The following is an 18,788-nucleotide window of genomic DNA, read 5'->3' as shown; positions in this document are numbered from 1 at the left end:
TGGACTTCCACCTCTCGGCGATCTGACTGATCCTCCTCCCTCCTGACATTTCTCCCACAGGCCTTCACTTTGCTTTGCATTCTCGCTGTGCCCACTTTTTCTTCCTCTTATCTCTCCTCTCCCCTTTCAGCCTTGGGATCAAGTTTCAGGCTGAACTGAAAGCGGGGGCGGTGTACTACAGAAGAAAGGCTAAATGACTTTCTATTATTGAGCTGAATGTGGATGTTTATCAGGACAGGGACAGCTTGCTTTTCCGCACTACCTGTTGACGGAGAGAGATCACAAGCCTTTCATTGCCTTTGGTAATGTATCACACCACCACCCACGCACTGTAAGCCTTGACTGCCTCTGCTTGCTGTCTGCAGTAGGCAGACAGACAGGTTGGCAGAGTGATGGAGAGACAGACCGGCACACACACATCGTGAGCAGTGTGATACGCATTAAATAACAGCTGCAGTAGGAAGGTGAAATCTGGAAGAAACAGCAGTAGCTATAACTGTGATGTAAGGACCCTCATTTTTTCCTGCCCTGGTAAAAAAGCTGTTACAGCCGAGCCAAATTAATATGAAGTAAACCCTGTCCAGTGCGTATTAAGCTACTGCTTATGAGACTTTTGGTAGATAAACAATTCAAATGAATCAACTTTTGGTAAAGAGCAAGAAGCAGCACATATCTGCGGACACGTTTCTGAACAGGCCGAAAATAAACTTTTGTGCCTTTTGTCTCTATTGATCCCATCTGCTTCACACTGCTCTGATGTTCAACTGTCACAGTGTCAACTTTCATCAACCTAGCCGCAGAAAGTAAGCTGAAGCAGGATGCACGCCCAACGCAATCTCATATTATGATCAGCTTTCATTAACAGCACCAGAGGAAAGACTTCACTTGGCGCAGCGCGTGCTCCACTTATAACGCCAGCTTATGATTGAATTCGACACAACATGAGACGACTTTATCGCTCAGCTGTCAAGGACGTTTTTTCTGCGGGCTGAGTCCTGTCCGTCCGAATTGGGACGGACAGGACTCCAATGCCACTTCTTGATTACCACAGAAATGTTCCAGATGACCCTCGGTGATATTGGCTGACTGGCAGGCTGATGAAGGGCAGGAGGGACTGAGTGGAATTAAAGCGCCTCAGAGTTGTGTGTGTTTCCTCGATGGAAGTGACATCTGGGATGAAGTCGGCTTGAGTTCTTGGTTGGTAAAGTAAGGAAGTGTCAGTGGTGGAGGTTAATTAGTCAGAATTTAACATCCTTCAGCAGGTATTACTGAAGTGCCTGGGAGCGGCTCTGGTGGACTCTGGCGTGTTTTGGTCTGCTTGTGAGACCAGGGGAAAGTTTTAATTTGTTTTCACTTTACCATTAGCTGCCCATCTTAGCTATCACACTGAGCAGATTCAATTTAGTTAAACCAGCTATGGGATAATAGCCAGTAATTTTGTTAGGATTGTAAGAAATGATCTAATTTAAATGCCTTGACCACTCTTGGATGGATTGCTGTGAGAATTGGGACAGATGTCCATTTAACTTTTCACCTAGTGCCATCATCATGTGAAAAATTCAATTTGACCAGCACTTCCCTGATACTTTATGACCAAATACCTGCAAAACTACTGAAATCCCCGTCAGGCTCAGCTGTACTTTGTGTTCAGCATAATAGCAGAGTCAGCTCAGTGATGATGAACCACGGCCGGAGAGTCACGTATATTCAAGATGTTATTTGGGTTACAGTCAGTGTGACTTAAGAGTTCATGTGGGATTTTAATTTCAGAAACGAGAATGTTTTTAATGAATTTTTCACCTTCTTGTCGTGTCTCTTTGCAGGTTTGGGACTGCGTCAGATTAATGGTTCACTGCCTCGTCTGCAACCTTTTCCTGACTGAGGTAGGCCACTTTGCATTATTTAAGTCCTGGGCTGAAAGTGAGACCCACTCCACCTTTTGTGGCATTCAGCTTAAAGTTTAACTCCCCTAACAATCTGTACCTCAACAGTTTAACCCCTTAACATACAGTTTTCAGCATTTTTTCACCCTGAAGTAGCTCCAGTGGTGGAAAGAATTCACACTCTGTGACAGTGTCATTTATATTCTGTTTCATCCTGCTGCAGCTCTTCATTGAAGCTGTTTGATGTAAACACTGAGTGATTTATTCCATTTTTATTTGATCACATTTCCCGAAATTCAGACCAACAAATTGTGTTTTTTCTTTGTTTTTTAGCTTTCGTTCTCCACTAAAAGCTAAAATAAAGTTTTGTATATATGAATAATGTTAAAATAACATTTATTGACTGGAAACTCTGCGTAATGCCATATTTGGATGCATGCAGTCAATATATTCATTCTATACAGAATATCAGACTCCTCAGACACTTACCTTGAATTCCACCTTAACTAGGGACCATCAGCACAACATCACCATCCACAGGAAAGCAAATGAGCTAAATGTAGGCATGCAGTTGGGGAGGAAAATAATTAAAAATGATCGTCAAATCATGCAAAGAAAAATAAGATTAACGCTAAAATAAGAGATGAAAACGAGACAAGCATGGATGGGACGTGAATCTCAATTTAATGCTCAGCTAATGTTACACTGAAACATGCATATTCATTTCTGAATGGCTGATATGCAGCATGACACATGCGCACACACACATGCACACTCTGTAATATTACTTTTTCCTTTAATAACTACTGCAACAAAGACTGAGTTATAATATATCACTTACCGATCAAAAAAGAGATTATTTCTTTTGCTATCAAGCTGTTGACTGAACAGGAATCTTCAAAAAGGCTTTAAATCCTGCCACAAACTTCTCTCATGTTAGGCTGATCAAGCTACAGCTTGAATGAGCAGGTTTGTATTATCTGGCGAAAGTATTCCCATCACTTCAATTAAAGCAAATGGATGACAAAATATTGGACATCAACACTATTCCCTGCTGATGATCGTTCACAGGCAAGACAGGAGTTATCTGCCAATTTGGTGGGTGTAACAGAAAAGCAATATCAATAAAAAAAAAAAAGTGTTGCGACAAATTACTGCTCCCAAGGAGGATTAAGTTATTCAAGCCCCTTTGAAATGAAGTAATGTCCCCCACAGCTCAGTGCAGCGACATGAGCGGTGTAGTTGTGTACCTAGGGCCGTCCTTGCAGGCGTGGCGTCGCTCTTGATCCAGAAAGAGACCCAGGAGAGGACCACGGTCAGGATACAGGGGATGTAGGTCTGGATGGTGAAGTAGCCCATGCGTCTGCTGAGGTCAAAGTACACTGTCATCAACACATAGTCTCCTGTTGAGAGAGAGGGAAAATAGAGCACACAAATGTCAATTAAAAGGCAGAACTTCTTGAAATAGATTAAAATGTGGTAACCTGATAATAAATAGTGCTGTTTATGGACGCACCAATCCACTTTTTTCAGTTCCAAACCAATTCTGATACCCAGATTTGAATATCAGTCAATACTGATCAGGAGTCATCAGTGTTCAGTTAAAAAGCTGTTTGTGAGGAAACCAGGATCATTCTTTTATGTCTGAAGCAATATCCAGCCCGACTTAAAAACTGCTTTCCCATCTTTGCAAAACAAAATGTAACAGATATTCTAAAAATAAGTAAATGTGCAGCAGCAACTTCCTAAAAAAAAAAAAAAACCCCTTCAGAATTAACAGTAATTAGAATTCAAGCCTCAACCTTTGAAATACAACAACAGATTGATCAGGAATTCAGATTCGAGTACAAAACAATGAAACTGCTTCATGTGAGAACAAAACGTAAGCACTTAATCTCTCTCATCTAGCACCACAAGCGTGTCTAAAGTTCAATTTGTTCAATACTTTTGTGACCAAATACTTTCAAAACTAATGACATTCCAATCAACCTCAGTGTGTTTAGTGCTAATTTCTCTCCTTCTGTATTCATTGAAACACATTATCTCTGATTTTGATAAATGCTGTGTACACTATGCAGGACACAAACTGAATTCATCTCGTCTTTACTCAGGAAATATTAGCATAATGACACAGTAAACTAAGATCATGAAGATGGTAAACAAAATACCTGCTAAACAAACTCATGTTAGCATTGTCATTGTGAGCATCTTAGGGTGACGTTAGCATTTAGCCCTGAATACAGCCTCACAGAGCTGCTAGTGGGGCTGTAGACCATTACAGTAGTCTTGTATGCTAGAGTTTCTAATATTGCTGTATTAAGTTGGATCATGTTGCAAGGTGACCCCGCTAATTTGTAGTTACACTTTTCTATCCATGCATAAACAACAGACCATAATCCTTGAGGATCTGAAACAGCACACCGGCTCATGAGTAATTAAAAGGTCTGATATGTAGCTGGAGGCGACATCATGCTGTGCTCTTAACTTGGTCATCAAAACAGAGGCCAGGACCAAATTTGACTGTGAGACTGTTACATTATCCTTTATTAGGGAAGCTGCGATCGTCAGTAGGGTTTGTAAGAAGACATCTGTGTATTGTGTTTCAGGCAAACAGAATCTAGGTGTAGCACTTACAAAACATTTTTTTCTGTCAGTGGAGTTTAACTTAAACCAGTACAGAGCAGCATCACTGCAGTTTTCTAATGAGATTGTCAGAAGTACTCAGATCTGAGGTCTTCAGTAACTTTAACTAAGACAGAATCCGTCAAACAAGACATCAGAAAAGACTTCAGATCACTTGGAATTAGCTCTATAATTGCTTAAAGTAAGATGAAGTGGATCAAATGGGAAGGCAGACAATCAAAGGGAAAAAAACTAGGAAAGAAAAAGACAGGACAGCGAGGATATAGCTGGAAAATATTGAGGTGAATAAAACGTACAGAGAGCAGAGGACAGAAAGAGAAATGACGAGGGGAGAAAGCCCTTAACGGAGCCCAGAAGAACAGAGGAAGGAGCTTCTCTCTAACTTGAGCAAGAATACAATGAGTCAGCATGAGGGGAAGAAAAACAAGGACTTACTCTGCTGCCTCTTTAATGATCCCATTATAGTATGACGCTTGTTATTGTGAGTGTTAATTGACAGCAGCAGGTAGATATTGATCACTTGGTGAACAAAAGCCATTGTTCTGTAACCTTGATGAAGTTCTGCCCATCAGATGATTGTTACTACTGGAGAACACCTTTTGTTGATCTGCTGCCACTCAGGTGTGGCAGCAAAAGCATGTCAGACTGAAGAGAAGACAACCTTTTGTCCTCCGCTCGCAGCTGAGTCTCACCTCGTACTCCACATAGAACTGGAAAAAATCATTTTAATTACTAAGGGCAGTGAATGCAGAGCATGGCGTCCTGGTGAACCCGGTGCAGAGGAGTGTTTATCACTTGCACATTTGTATGTTTGTATCAGTGCAGAGCGGGATTCTGCACGGTGCTGCCAGGTTTTTTGCTTTATTGTGATGTCCAGGGGTGTTTTTAGACGCTTTCTTAAAAAAATCATATTAATTTCAGTGACCCTGGCCACTTTTAAATCTGTCATACTGATGCCCTACGCTGCCTTTCATTATTAAATAAACCAACTGCTCACACTACACTAAACACCTGATGCTGAGAGGAGAATGCAGATTGACTGTGCAGAGGGGGCGAACACTCATTCTGATATTATTAATTGAAACTGTCGGCTGCTGTGACCCCAAGGTTCACTCACTCATCGTGCGATCCGTACAGGGAAATGCATAACCAGCTTCCCTATGTTCAATGTAAATATCACATGGTGACATGATCATAAGTGGAGTGCTGTGAATGTACATGCACAGGTGCATCCTCAGCTTTATGGGGGCAGAACAGTGACTTTAAAATTGGCATTGACAAGGGAAATACTGTCATTTTGAAATGTTATTGGAAGAATTTGTATTAGCAGTGAAAAATGCTCTACTAAAAATGAAATATGCATTTTTTTTCTCTCTGTGTTAGCCCTGTACAACTTTGCATTTGTTCAGTTAAACAAAAGATATGATGATGATTGCAATTGTAAAAATAAATTGCGATCCAGATGTTTGCTCTGCCAATGACAGCTGTAAAACACTGACCTCACCGCACTGTGAGTGAGTGAACAAACAGCCACTTCCATAGATAGTTCTTAAGTATGGCCTCATGCACTCGAGCAAATTGGCCAATAAAAATGTAGTGAAGAGGACAGTGAAGATGAGATATACGGTGCAATCAATCACTTTTTACTCAGAGTCAGTTCTGTAAATCCCAGGTCGCCAACACAAAAATGCTCTTAAAAAGGATCATAAAGGGAATTTTGTAACTGCGGCCCTGAAAAAAAAAGGATGCATGTAAAAATAATTAGTTGACTGTATATCACAAAGGCTGCGGCAACTTGGTTAATTTTCACCAAAGGAATGCTCCAACACAGATAATCTTAATCACTACACAGTGGGCACATAAAATCAGAGTAATTTGCTATTTCATCAAAATTAAACTGTCTTGTTTTAATTCTGTATGCCCATTTATGTCCGAGACGGAGTGTACGCTTCCTAGAGCAATCCAAAGCGTGTTTGCCTTGATTTATTCTCTACTTCACTCTGTGCAGTACAACACTGCACAGTTGTAGAACCTGCCCGAGACAGACACAGTTCACAGTCACACTCTTGTGCTGACAGAATGTTTAATTTGACAGTTTAATGCACGGGTGATACGTGTCATTTTGCAAAGTTATTCTTGCTAATGTTGCAAGATTATACTGTTTGGCTTGCATTAATGACTGTATGGAGGCTGCAGAAATGCACATTCCCAGATGGACTATCTACAGCTGTGTGCATACACACAGCAGCACGGTGACTCCTGTGCATTGTAGCAAACAACCCCTCTGTTTACATTCTGTTAGGACAGTAAAAAGCCGTCTGTTTACACTTTCCTGCAGAATACTTATTAGCCGAGTTGGCGGCGCTGTGCTTGTCTACAGACCCTGTCATGCCAGACAGTCAGGTCTACTCTCTGTTTGGAAGCTGTGAGGAAAATCCTTGGGAAAACTGTTTTATTACTGAGCTCAAGACAACTTAGCTGAAGTGTTGTTGCTGTGGCTTTTCACGAAACTGACACACAGTCGCACCGATGCTCAGAAAAACATGTATATAAGTGCATTTCCTTTCCTCTAAGTTCTGAAAATGTTCCACACTATTGTTTATAAACTAATTCATCAGTGTGAGATGGTTATTAATGCCAGCCTGCTCTCTCTCACAATGAACCAGATTATGTGACAGCAGCGCATTTATTTTCAAGTGTTATGTAAAAGATAGTTAGAGCAATCTTCAGCAACCTTGTTCTGGTTGCTACTGAGCAGCAGGCGTTCGGGGTCTTGATTCAGGGCACCTCAGTGATGGTCATGAGGGAGGAGGAAGTGCTGCTCTTTCACTTTCCTCACAAAGATTTATCCCGACCCCAAAGTTGATCCTTCCACTGAAAAATGTTTTACCCCATGCAAATGTCAGCATCGAAATGTCCGGTTTTAGTTCTTTTTAATACTTTCCATGTTTGTCTTGAGGTTTTCATGCATCTCGTCTAAATCATTAATACGCTAAGCCCCAACTTCTCAGACGTCAAAAACAGAGTTATCACTTGTATGGCCCTCACCAGAGCACATGACCCTGTACCCCCCCTCAGCCTATTTGTAATGTCAAGCCCATGTGGCCACAGACACAGGACACTAAAATGGAAAAAGGCGGGTTTCAAAAATGCGTTTTTCTCATTTTTAGCCATCGATGGTCAATTTTGTTAGCTGACTGATGTCATCAGCTGTAGCTAGCTGATGAAGAGACCACTATCTGCATGAGTTTGTTGAAAATGGTTGACTTCTTAATGTTTTCAGCTGACTTGTTTCCAAAGAAAAATCTTGTAAGGGCCCTAAATACTCATGACCACATACATGATATTATGCTAAGCCTTGACTTTAATATGATCTGCGGTCAGCTGCAGAGGCTCTCTCATACATGAAGTGGAGAGGGAATATCAGTATTGTTATCCACGATATGATGAGAGGAGAATGCAAGGGATTGCCAGCAATTTCACGACAGAGTCTTTACGAAAAGGCATTCGAAAAATTTCCCGGGTGGACATGTGAAGAAGGAGGAACATCAGCATTTCTGCAATGTCACCGCAGAAAAAGGCATAATAGAAGCTTTTGGGGGAACTTGTGATGGGATAGTAGAACAAAGCACTGAAGTGTTTGGGATTCCACATTGGGGCCTTTTGAAGAGGACGCTGCTGAATTGATAACGATGGTGGATTTGTAGCGGAGGTCCCCAGTGGCACTGTGGCCGGGGATCTGTCCACTCTGTCCTCATTAAAACAGCCCCATACCTCATGTGTTTATGAGGGATGAAGGATAAAGCTGAAAGAGGGAGACAGAGAGAAGGGGAAATAAGAGAAAAAGAGGAAGAGAAACGCAGCACTTTCGAAGTTTGTCATGATGTAAATTAATGATAGGTATTTTTAGCCGGGGATCTAATCATCATGCGTGTGGAGATGGAGCTCCGGCAAGTGAAACAGGAAAAAGAAACGAGGTAATAAATGAGAAAACGGCTAATTTTCTTGAACAGCATGAGGTAGATGTGTAGGTTTGCCGTCGCTTTTGAGCATCTCAGCAGAAAATTAGTTTGGCTGTGTTTTGACGCTACAGCGGGAGTCCAGGAAAACATATCATTTATAAGGCCGTCAATGTGTCTCGGGATGAGAACGCTCATCAGTCACCTTTTTTTGTGATCAGAAACAAACATACAATGACAGTCGCTCATTAGATATAAACAGGATGCTTGATCAGTATTCCCAGTGGGTGACATACTGAGACAATAGAATGTGTTAACATCAGTTCAAAAAAGGGATATATTTGTTTTAGCTATGTCATGTTTGAGCACTGGGACAAACACAAATATGCTTTAACATATTATAACTGTGCAACTAATTTCCGCTGAGCTTCTTAATAATATCATGCCACTCCCTGTTATCCCTCTGCTAATCATGCCAAGCACTCTTGTTCCTCGAATATTCATGAACGGAGGTTCGGCTCTCTTAGAAAGCTGAATGAGGTCACATTATGCAGACCAGCGCACGTCTCTCCAAAGACAAAAGACTGTATGGGACGAATACGCAAGTCATAAACAAGGTCAAACGAGGTTAACAATCATTGCGCCGTGCTCTTCCTCTATCTCCCTCATCCATAATGCTTTGCTTATTGAGCCAGCAAACTCTGTCTTTATCTTCACGGGTCATGTGAAAGCATTAAAAATGTATTGAGAACTTGTCCATCCCGTGCCAGTTGTGAGTATAATTACTGGCACCTGTTGGAGCGACAATATTTCTCCAGCTGCCTCCCCAAACAACAAACTTAAATTAAATCATCACAGAAGACAAGGCCTAGTAACCACACTGAAAGCCTGGGAAGAGAGAGGAAAAGGAGTGAATAATTAAACTTCCTTTTTAATCTTTAATCTTGGTGATTAATGTCAGTGGAAAAACCTATTTGCCCTTACACCCGAGGGGAATACTTATGAGCTTTGAGCTTGTAGTTATGTGATTACATTTATGGGTATGGGGCTAATGTTAACCTTTGCCAAGCTTGGGGCACTGAGGTAGTCAAGTGGCTCGGGAGTTTTATTTGGAAGCCTGCTGAACAGCAAGTAAAACTCCTTCTGATTCCAGCTGCTAGTCTGCAGCGAAAACTGACCTTTAACCTCCACTGAAGGCAGGGTGGAAGGGAAAAAGAGTTTCACTCTGGAGATCAGTAAAGTTTTATAATACTATCAGTCGTAACGCCATGAAATGCAACCATTCAGCATGTTCTTTGGGACTCAACTGCCCGAGATAGTGACCTTTTCTCAACCTTTCATTGGCGTCTTCCTTACCTGCTGTTGTTGTGAGTACATCCGTCGTGTTCCTGAGCCCCATGAAGTCAAACTGGTAAAGCCTCCAGTACTTCTGGTCCGAAGTTGCCACTGAGTTTTGCGCCCACTTATACACAATCTCATCTCGTGGGTAGCCGTCTAGAAACCACACAGAGAGTGAGGTCAGTGTGTGAAAGAAAGAGAGAGGAGAAGTTGAAAGGAATGGATTCAGGACAGACTAATGCAGCAATGCGGTTTTTATTGTATGCATGATTTAGACCTGATTTGGGCATGATTTAGACAAATTTATACAGTAAGTTTTCATTGGCAATTCAGTGGACTGCAGACCAACTGAGCAATTACTGTTAACTTGTTTGCTTGGAATCTGCTGTGGTGCACCAGTGGTGAGCAAATATACTCTCTCCCATGTAATTCAACGTGTTATGGAGTTTTAATTGTTTTATTGTAGTGGTCTGTCTGCCTTATTGCAAGATATCGCGCTTGCTAATGCTAATGCTAATGCATCAACAACAATAACTCCATGTGAAAGATGAGCTCATTTTGACAAGTTGAGGCAATTTTGCATTAAAAAAAGAAAAATGAAATTGAGTGACAGAAAGAATGAACAAGTGGGGAGTCTTATTGTGCCCAGTAGTGGAAACCAGACTAATTCTGTAAATAGTCTCATTTAGAGGATAGCCATCGATAACCAAGAAGAGCAATCATTATGATGCAAGAGAGGTGGTTTTTTTCAAACACTAATAGAGATCGCAAGTTTTATTGCCATCATATTTCTCTTGGTGTGTTTGTACAATTATCTTTACTGCAAGCACTATTGCCATTGTGATACCAGAGCATCTTCGTATCTAGAAAATGCTCGTCATTTTTCATGCCTTTAAAAGCCCCCTGAAGCAACATGTTCTTCCATAATGTTATAAATTAAACTCTTCTGTGGCCTTGGCTGCAATATTCTCCCTGGCTGTCATCCATACAAGCATGTGGGATGTCTGCTTCTACCGTGCAACTGTAAACAAAGTTAGATGTGAGGATGTCTGCCAATAAAGACAATATCATGTCAGCAGAGACGAGAGGGCTTTCAAGTCAAATTGAAATTTGAATTCTTAACATTATTTGTGATGTACTGGAATAATACTGCAGCTGTGGGGCGTTGATTCAAGATGGTTTCCCCCATTTCAACAACCTTGTATAGCTAAATAAGCTATTTATTTTTAGCTATTTATTTTTCTGCCCCTTTACAACATTCAGCATATAGAAGAACCTGTCCATTCACAAACCCATTACACCAGTCAAATTACAGTACCAGTAATGCAGTTGGAACCACTCATGTAGGTGGTGCAATTATGGCATTAAAAAAAAAAAAAAAATCCCTATGACTGAAATGTCTTCTTTTCAAGAATAATACGTTCAACCAAATAAGTGAAAAAGGCAAATTGATTTCTTTGCAAAACTCCCTAAAGCTCATTTCATTCTTTTAAATGTGGAAACCATGCTTATCTACCCACAGTATGCATGCATATGGGTGTAGTTATGTTCGAAAATGCAGCTCTTCCCCTTGTCTGAAAAACAATACAGTGTGCTCAGTAAAGATAACTTATCACACTCTGTGAAAGAAAACAGCCGACTCTAAGCACAATTTTTCCCACCAATCGCAGAGCAGCGACTCTTTTCAACAGCCGTACCTGTTTAGAAGGTCAGTCAGTTTATTTCCAGCATCAGCTGCCATGGGGATGTGTTTAAACTGGAAGCATTCAGCATATTTCCCTTGTTCTTCGCACTGACACCCAAAAGCATGACACCAGTCCATTTTTAGATGATGTTTTCAAAATGAAAACAAGAAAGAGTTCATGATTGACCATTCAAACAGCCCTGTGGTGGGGTTTCAAATAATGTATTAGGCCCTGTGGCAGTCACATTGGAGGTCCTTTGCTTTTTGGGCAGCAGTGACTGAGAACTGCTGATTACATATTTGAATGTATGACTGGGCTGTTTTGGCAGCACTGAGCTGTGGTTAATTCTGCATTCTTTCCACAGTGATCATTTTGCAACTGGTGTAACTGAGCCTTTTAAGGTTTTAACTGGGAGCAAATGACAGCGCCAGGTCTGCTAAAATGATCTTTTCAACATATCTGATTGGTTTGCATACATATTGCTTGCATTTTGGCAAAGTTGGGTGGCCCCCTTCTTTAGTCCAGACTGAAAAATCTCTACAGCTACTGGATGAACTGGGATGAATGGGGAGCAGTGATTAGCCTCGCAGAGCCTATTAGGTGTGCTTTAGTACAATAGTGTTGATTTTGCAGTCTGTATTTGATCAGTGAACATGTCACAGAGTTTTTAAGTTCCGACAAATTATTTTCATCTTGTACTGCAGCTGTCAGCTGATTGACAAGGAACCAAGGGACATGTACTAAAAAGTTACCATTTCTTGAGCACAGCCAATTACTTCCTGGCATGCAATGATGGCCAGCCTTTTGTGACACAAAGAGCATCGTTCATACTGGTGACTGCAGTGAAAATGTTAATATCCTTCAATATAGAACAACATGGGGTCTTTTTTCGGGAGTGATTGTGGCTCCGCCTGTGAGGTCAGTAACTGCATGAGACCAAAGTGCTTCTAATCATTCTTAAGACTTTTCGTGTCTTTTATACTGAGCTTACAGGTTGTCAGGAAAGTTATTTTTTCTAACATATTATCCGGTGAAAAGACGAAAAGTACTGATACAGTGGCTTAAAAGCTCCAGTTTCACGAGAGGCGAGACATGAATTCAAAACAATTCTGCGAGATGTCAGACTGCATGCATAATGTCTGTCAGGAATACATCTGCTATCAAAAAACTTTCAGAATTGCATTCATCATGTTTATAATGTTCTGTCTCAATAAGTGAAATTGATTGCAGCCATAAGGGAGAAGCTTCTAATTTGCTTCATAATGAAGAGACAGAACATTTTAAAAGGCTTGTACATTTGATTTGTACGGTATCATAATACATTAAGAGCTACGCGCCTTGAGTGGTAAGAGAGGTTGATGCTACAGTACAGAAGAGAGGATTATGGACAATGGAGAGAAGCGACAGCCAAATGTGGCTTCATTATCAGATATCCTGATGAACAATGATTGAGGAAGCTGTGTGTTTATGCAAGAGAGATGACCTGAGAGAAACACTTGTTAGCTAATGCACTTTTCTTTTGCATCTGTAATATGAAGATTGACTGAAACGATTCCTTTCGAACTTCTAAATGGTTAAATAACTTGTCAGAGACAAATGGAAATCTGGAGAGCAGCTTTGCATTTTCTGAAAGAGCTGACTCAGATCTGGAAGTCTGTGATGCTGTTTCCAAAAATGTTCATATCCACATTGTAAAAGGCTCTGGACATTTTAAAATAGACATGGACGAGAAAATCGTCATTAAACCTCCTTAACTGGCCATTTTGAACTCACTTTCAGTCACCAAATGTAATTTTGTAGTTTCTGATCTGATCAGAAAATCCTGAATAAAGCCAATTTACATGAGTTTTAAATGGGAGGATTCAGTGTTGGTGCTTTAAAATGAATTCCAAACTGACAGAAGCGAACGTTTATGGTGAGGCAATGGTAGTATTCAGCTCCAGCAAATACATAACTTCAAGGCTTTAATAAAGTGTTATTGAAGACCTTTGCCACTAATCTGTTGCAGCTACATACAGAAAAATATTCTCCATTCTCATGGTCATGAACTGAGACTGTAAAAAGGTTATTACTGCAAATCCTTTCACTGATAGCAGAGACATAATGGAAACCCATTTGCGGTCAATAGCTTTTTCACTATGTAGAGTGCTGTGACATCCGGCCTCATCACACTATGAACAAATTGTATATATGCTCAAAAATAGTCAGTTGATTATCCGAAGTCAATGCTGAAAGGAGGTTTAATAATGGCCTGTGATAAATGCTGCCATCTGTAGCCGTATCAGGTAATGATTATTACCGAAATTAAATCATATCTAGCAGTGGAAGATGTCTTGTCCAACAGAATGACCTGTCATACAAAATCAGATGTGATTTTGTAGGGACTGGCTAATGGAACAATAAATGCTTTGAGGACTCAAATTTCATGCCAGCATAGCCATTGGTAGTGCTAATGCAGGTATCATGTCATCATGTCATTTTCTGTGAGTTTGTGCCACTCGGCTGTTTAAATGTGCATGAATACGCGTACATAGAACGTAGAGATAGTTAAAACAGTTGAGTTATTGTTATTTTCTTGTGCATTAACACCCCAGTAACCTGATGCAGCAGATGGTTTGTCACACCCACCCATCTGGGGTGTCCTTGGAAACTGTCTGGAAAAGGCAGGCACTTTCAAAAAATACTTGGCAGGTGATTGGACGAACCATCTGTCTGTCACTGTCTATCACAGGCTAACTTCAACCAGCCAGATCAATGAACCATATGATGTCGCGGGACTCCTGCCAGAGCCAGTTGGGAGAAAATGTAATGAAGAAATACTCTTCAATTCTGATATACTGATGCTACATCAGCGTCTATGCTAACAACAAAACTGTTGTTTTCGACCAAACAGTTGCTTCTGGTGCTGTCGTCACATCTAAACCACGCCCACAGCTGGCAGTAGTTCCTCACAGCATGCTGATTGGGCCAGACCACTTTTAAAAAGTGGATGGATGATCATTTTCGACAGATAATGCCGATGAAGCAGAGGTCCTTATATGTGTCCCTTCGGTCTCATCCTTAGTTCATTCTCTGCGTCTCTTAAATCCTCGCATAGAAGGCTTATCGTGCCTCAAGCAGAGACGAGTAATTATTATTTTTACTTTTATTTCATCCCGTCTCGACTATTGTAACTCCCTCCTCACTTGTCTTAGCAAGACTTGCCTGGATGGTTTCCAAATGGTCTGAAATGCTGCTGAGTGAGCTTTTGACCGAACAGCACTGTCTCCCTTTGGACTTTCTACATTAAGTCTCTATTTTATGTCTTTCTTTTGTCTTTATTATGAAGCACTTGGTGACGTCTGATGAGGAAAGGTGTGGCTATGAATCATGGAAACACTCTCACTCTCAGCTAGGCCTCATCATTAGATTCAGTAGTGGCTCTACTGATGCTGCAGTTCTCACTGTGGCCCAACGCATTAAGTTCATCCTCTCCATCTTCCTCATTTGATCCCTCATCTGAATTTGATGAGCCACTGAGAGACAGAACTGTAATCTGCACCCCTCTTTCCCTTCTACCACAGAAAAGTTTGACAGCACAGAAATTCTTTAATATTTAGATGCTGATCACAAACTAATCAAGTGTTTGCAATTTGACTTAAAATGAAGATTTAATTAAATTAGAAGTAAAACAATCTAAACTTGAGCTTTGATTTTAAGTGTGCTTAAAATAATACTGACAGTCCTTGTTTGAATGTGAATCCTACTTGTTACATAATATTTAACTATTTTGCAGCCTTTTCTAATGCACTGAACAGCCAAACTGTGTTTGTCCTTTTTTAATGAAGGACCACAGCAAAGACAAGTGTTACTGCTGCAAAGTGTTTGGTCTCATTCAATATGCAATTGAAAGGTGCTTCTCAAAATATGAAAGGACGGAAAGGAAATGTATACAAATCAACTGCCGTTATGACGGCAGACTGTCCGTCTGAAATCGAACATCTGGGAAACGCAGGTGTAAATTTGCAGCACTGTTTTATTTGCCACACAGGGAGTGAGAGACTATAGACTATAGAGGGAGAAAGAGAGAGAGAGAGAGAGAGAAACGCACATTCAATGACACATTACAATATACTTCAGCACCACAGCAAAGACAACAGAGCAGCAAGGCAACAGTCACATGATTTTCCTGTAGTGTGACTGAAGCCAAGACCAAGCAGAGCAGTTTTTGTAGCTTTATATGTATAACTATTGAGAAGTATATGATTGTGTGCTGTTTTTTTGCATTCATGAAGCCGAACCTCTGCTTTAAAAGTTTTGCTCGAGGAGCTGTTAGATGTATAGGCATCGCTGTGCATGACTATGTGCTTATTTGTCGTTTTGTGTGCATTTGTGTGTGCGTAGGTGTGCATGCTACTGCCAATATTCACAGCTGGAGAAGACGAGAGGACAGGAGTGTTCGTCCATGGGGAAATTATGGAGCTGCAGCTGGCATTCTGCGTTGATGGTCATCCTGGAGAGAGAGAGACAAATGCGGAGAGACAGAAATACTTAGACAATGACATTCAAGGCACCAATAATGCTTTGGATCCTTCAACTCGAGGTCCATGAAACACATGGTGAGAATGCACGCTATTCATCATTGCTTATATCACATAATGCACTTTTTGCACTACAGTATGTGAGGCGCTGGCTTCAAACCAGATGGCGCAGGATCACACTCGGTTGCTCGGTTGATGTGTGAAATCCCTCAAAATGACAGAACTGTTTAATCATCAGCGCTGGACCTGTTTTTCGTCAAGATGGCGTTAATTCGCAGGTCAGGGCCCAAAGGCATGTAAGCGTCTAAAAACAGGAGCACTTAGCTGTGATCACTGGACAAGTCAACACACCAGATGTTTTGGGAGAGCAACAGTGATCACAAAGACCCAGAGGATTAGTTCTACATACAAATATAAAACTGAATCCAACTCAGTTAATATTCTCTGCGCGTTACTTCAATCTATCATCCTGAAATTAATTTTCAGTGGATACGACAATAGCTGTAAAAATGAGCCCGTCATGAAAATGGGCTTTTTCTCTGGCTTGTTCTGTGTTGTTGTGTCTTTGTCCTCGCTACAGTTTCTCATTAATTGACTGACTTAGAGCACAAAAGAGGAGCCTCATTCAAAGCAGGATGAGGGCTGCCTCACTCGTCTTGCTTGGAGGTGAACAAAGTGCGGATGATGTGCAGTCCCCATTTGCATACACACTCGCAGCCACCCTTGCCAGGACCCAGGAAGTTCAAATTTGAGCGACAGTGCCGAGCTGAGGTGAGGAGAGCAAGCGGCAACATGCACTGCGGAGATGTGAGCGCGAGAGATGTTTCAGTCTATGCAAATACGCCCCCAAACATACGCCTCTGTAAGACTTAATATCCTTTTAATGAAACAATAATTTTCAAATTCATCACCGAAACACGCATTAGCAGGAGTCAAATTAGCTATTAAAACCCAAACATTTTGTGTGGAGTTTGTGGTTCTGAAGAGGAATTTCGGGAAGATGGCTGTCTGAAGAGCCTCTATGCTCCACTCTGAATGTATGCACACAACACCAGGCACCTCCAATAGAAACTTGTCAGTGAAAGCAGATACAGCACAATGAATGCTAAAGGCTTTTCATTTTGGCACCACTTTATTGGATAGATTCCACTCTTCATGACAGGGTCTGTAGTATCTTGATGCAACAGGGAGCTTTGTGTCTGGTCCTCTAAGGGGTTGAAAACAAACACTCATGGTGGTATTTGCTATTTGACCAAGGTCTACTTTGAAATCCTGGATATGCTGGTGAAATTGGATCCTCAAGACAGAAAAAGCTCATGTCAGAGCTTGAGGGTTCATAAACTCAGATGCCACTCAAATTTGAGAAGAACCTGTCCCCTCGAATTCTGAGATTTTTTTTTTTTCTTTTTTTTTTTTGTAGACACACTGTGAGGGTTATATTGTCATAAGGCCACAAACACCACACACACACACACACACACACAAACAAACTCACTCCCCCTGTGTGTCAGAGCTGAGCAAAATGAGCAGAAACACATGTCGTGTTGTGAGGAGAAGTTTCTGCCCTTCTGTGCTCGAGGTAAAGCGAGACTTTGCAGCAAAGATATTCAAATTTCAGTCTTGAAAACAACATGCAGGGGAAAAAATAAAACGGGACTAAAGTAGACGAGAGAATAAGCCACCAGATCATGAGTAGTTTCTAACCTACTAACCAGGCACGTTAGCTGGTATGCATCTTAATCAGTCGGCCACCTGCACATGTATGATTGTTTCATGTCATATCTCTCTCTCTGCATTACCTGTCTGTTTCTCTAATGTCTCTATCAAAATGCAAAGTGTCACAGATTAAGATATGGTACAAAAAACTAGGTTTTTGGTGATGGTTAGGGAACGATCATCATGTGGGGTAAAAACTCACTCAGGTGGCAAGCTGCGATCAGTATACCTCAGAGTGAGGGGCGAGAGAATTTGGATGAAGTGAACTGTCATGTTCAAGCTAATTTTGAGCAGAACAAGCAGTCTTCATATGTTTTTTGTTGTAAAAATGGCCTATATTAACATCATACGTGTATGTGTACCTCACAACAAGCTTTAAGGTGGGTGCTCTGATGTGCACAGACCAGCTTGTGCACCTCCTACTTATCTTGATGAGATTGCACATTGACATGACAGTTGATGGAAGTGGTCCATCTAGCAATTTGGGCAAAAATACGTCAGTGAGTATGAACATACAGTTTGATATGTGAAAACTAGTCACTGTTGCAAACCACTGAAGTTTGAATTGATTTGTGAAATGCACCAATAGTTGCCTATTAATTCAATTCAGTATGTTTTATTGCCATGAATATCAGGTGAACAAGATTGCTAATGTGTCAAGGATAATGCAATTGAATAATGATCTCACACAAAAAGAAAAAATCCAATTCCTTAAAAAAAAATCCACTAAAGGTCCAGTGTGTAGGATTTAGGGGGATCTATTGGCAGAAAGGGAATATAACAGTCATAAGTGCGTTTTCATCATCACGTTCCTCACCTTAGAATAAGCTCTTTATATCTACAGAGGGAATGGGTCCCCTTGCCTCACCATTGAGGAGGGTGAGGCAAGGGGTCTTCAGTTGGTTGCAATATGTAACCTCCCCTCTCGTTGTTTAATGTTACAGGTAAAGGTACAGCGTGAGGCCAACTGTCAAATGTTACTCCAAACAAATAGGGGTCACCATATCACCAGAGTAACTGATAACTACTGCTCACGATACACTT

General features: G+C 41.0%; 1 protein-coding gene across 1 annotated transcript in view; it reads right to left on the bottom strand.

Annotated features, from left to right (window-relative positions):
* LOC143316115 (gamma-aminobutyric acid receptor subunit gamma-3-like) overlaps nt 1-18,788 on the bottom strand; it is an 81,903-nt gene that overhangs the window by 12,816 nt on the left and 50,299 nt on the right. Inside the window, exons 6-8 of the mRNA XM_076723842.1 lie at nt 15,918-16,000; nt 9,842-9,979; nt 3,134-3,286 (exon numbers count right to left, since the gene is read on the bottom strand). Coding sequence (XP_076579957.1) covers nt 3,134-3,286; nt 9,842-9,979; nt 15,918-16,000 — 374 coding nt within the window. The remainder of the gene's footprint in view (nt 1-3,133; nt 3,287-9,841; nt 9,980-15,917; nt 16,001-18,788) is intronic.

The sequence above is a fragment of the Chaetodon auriga genome, chromosome 23 (genome assembly GCF_051107435.1).
Source record: "Chaetodon auriga isolate fChaAug3 chromosome 23, fChaAug3.hap1, whole genome shotgun sequence".
Lineage (NCBI taxonomy): Eukaryota > Metazoa > Chordata > Actinopteri > Chaetodontiformes > Chaetodontidae > Chaetodon > Chaetodon auriga.
Note: the sequence above shows the minus strand (reverse complement) of the source record. Positions and strands in the feature narration are given on the sequence as shown.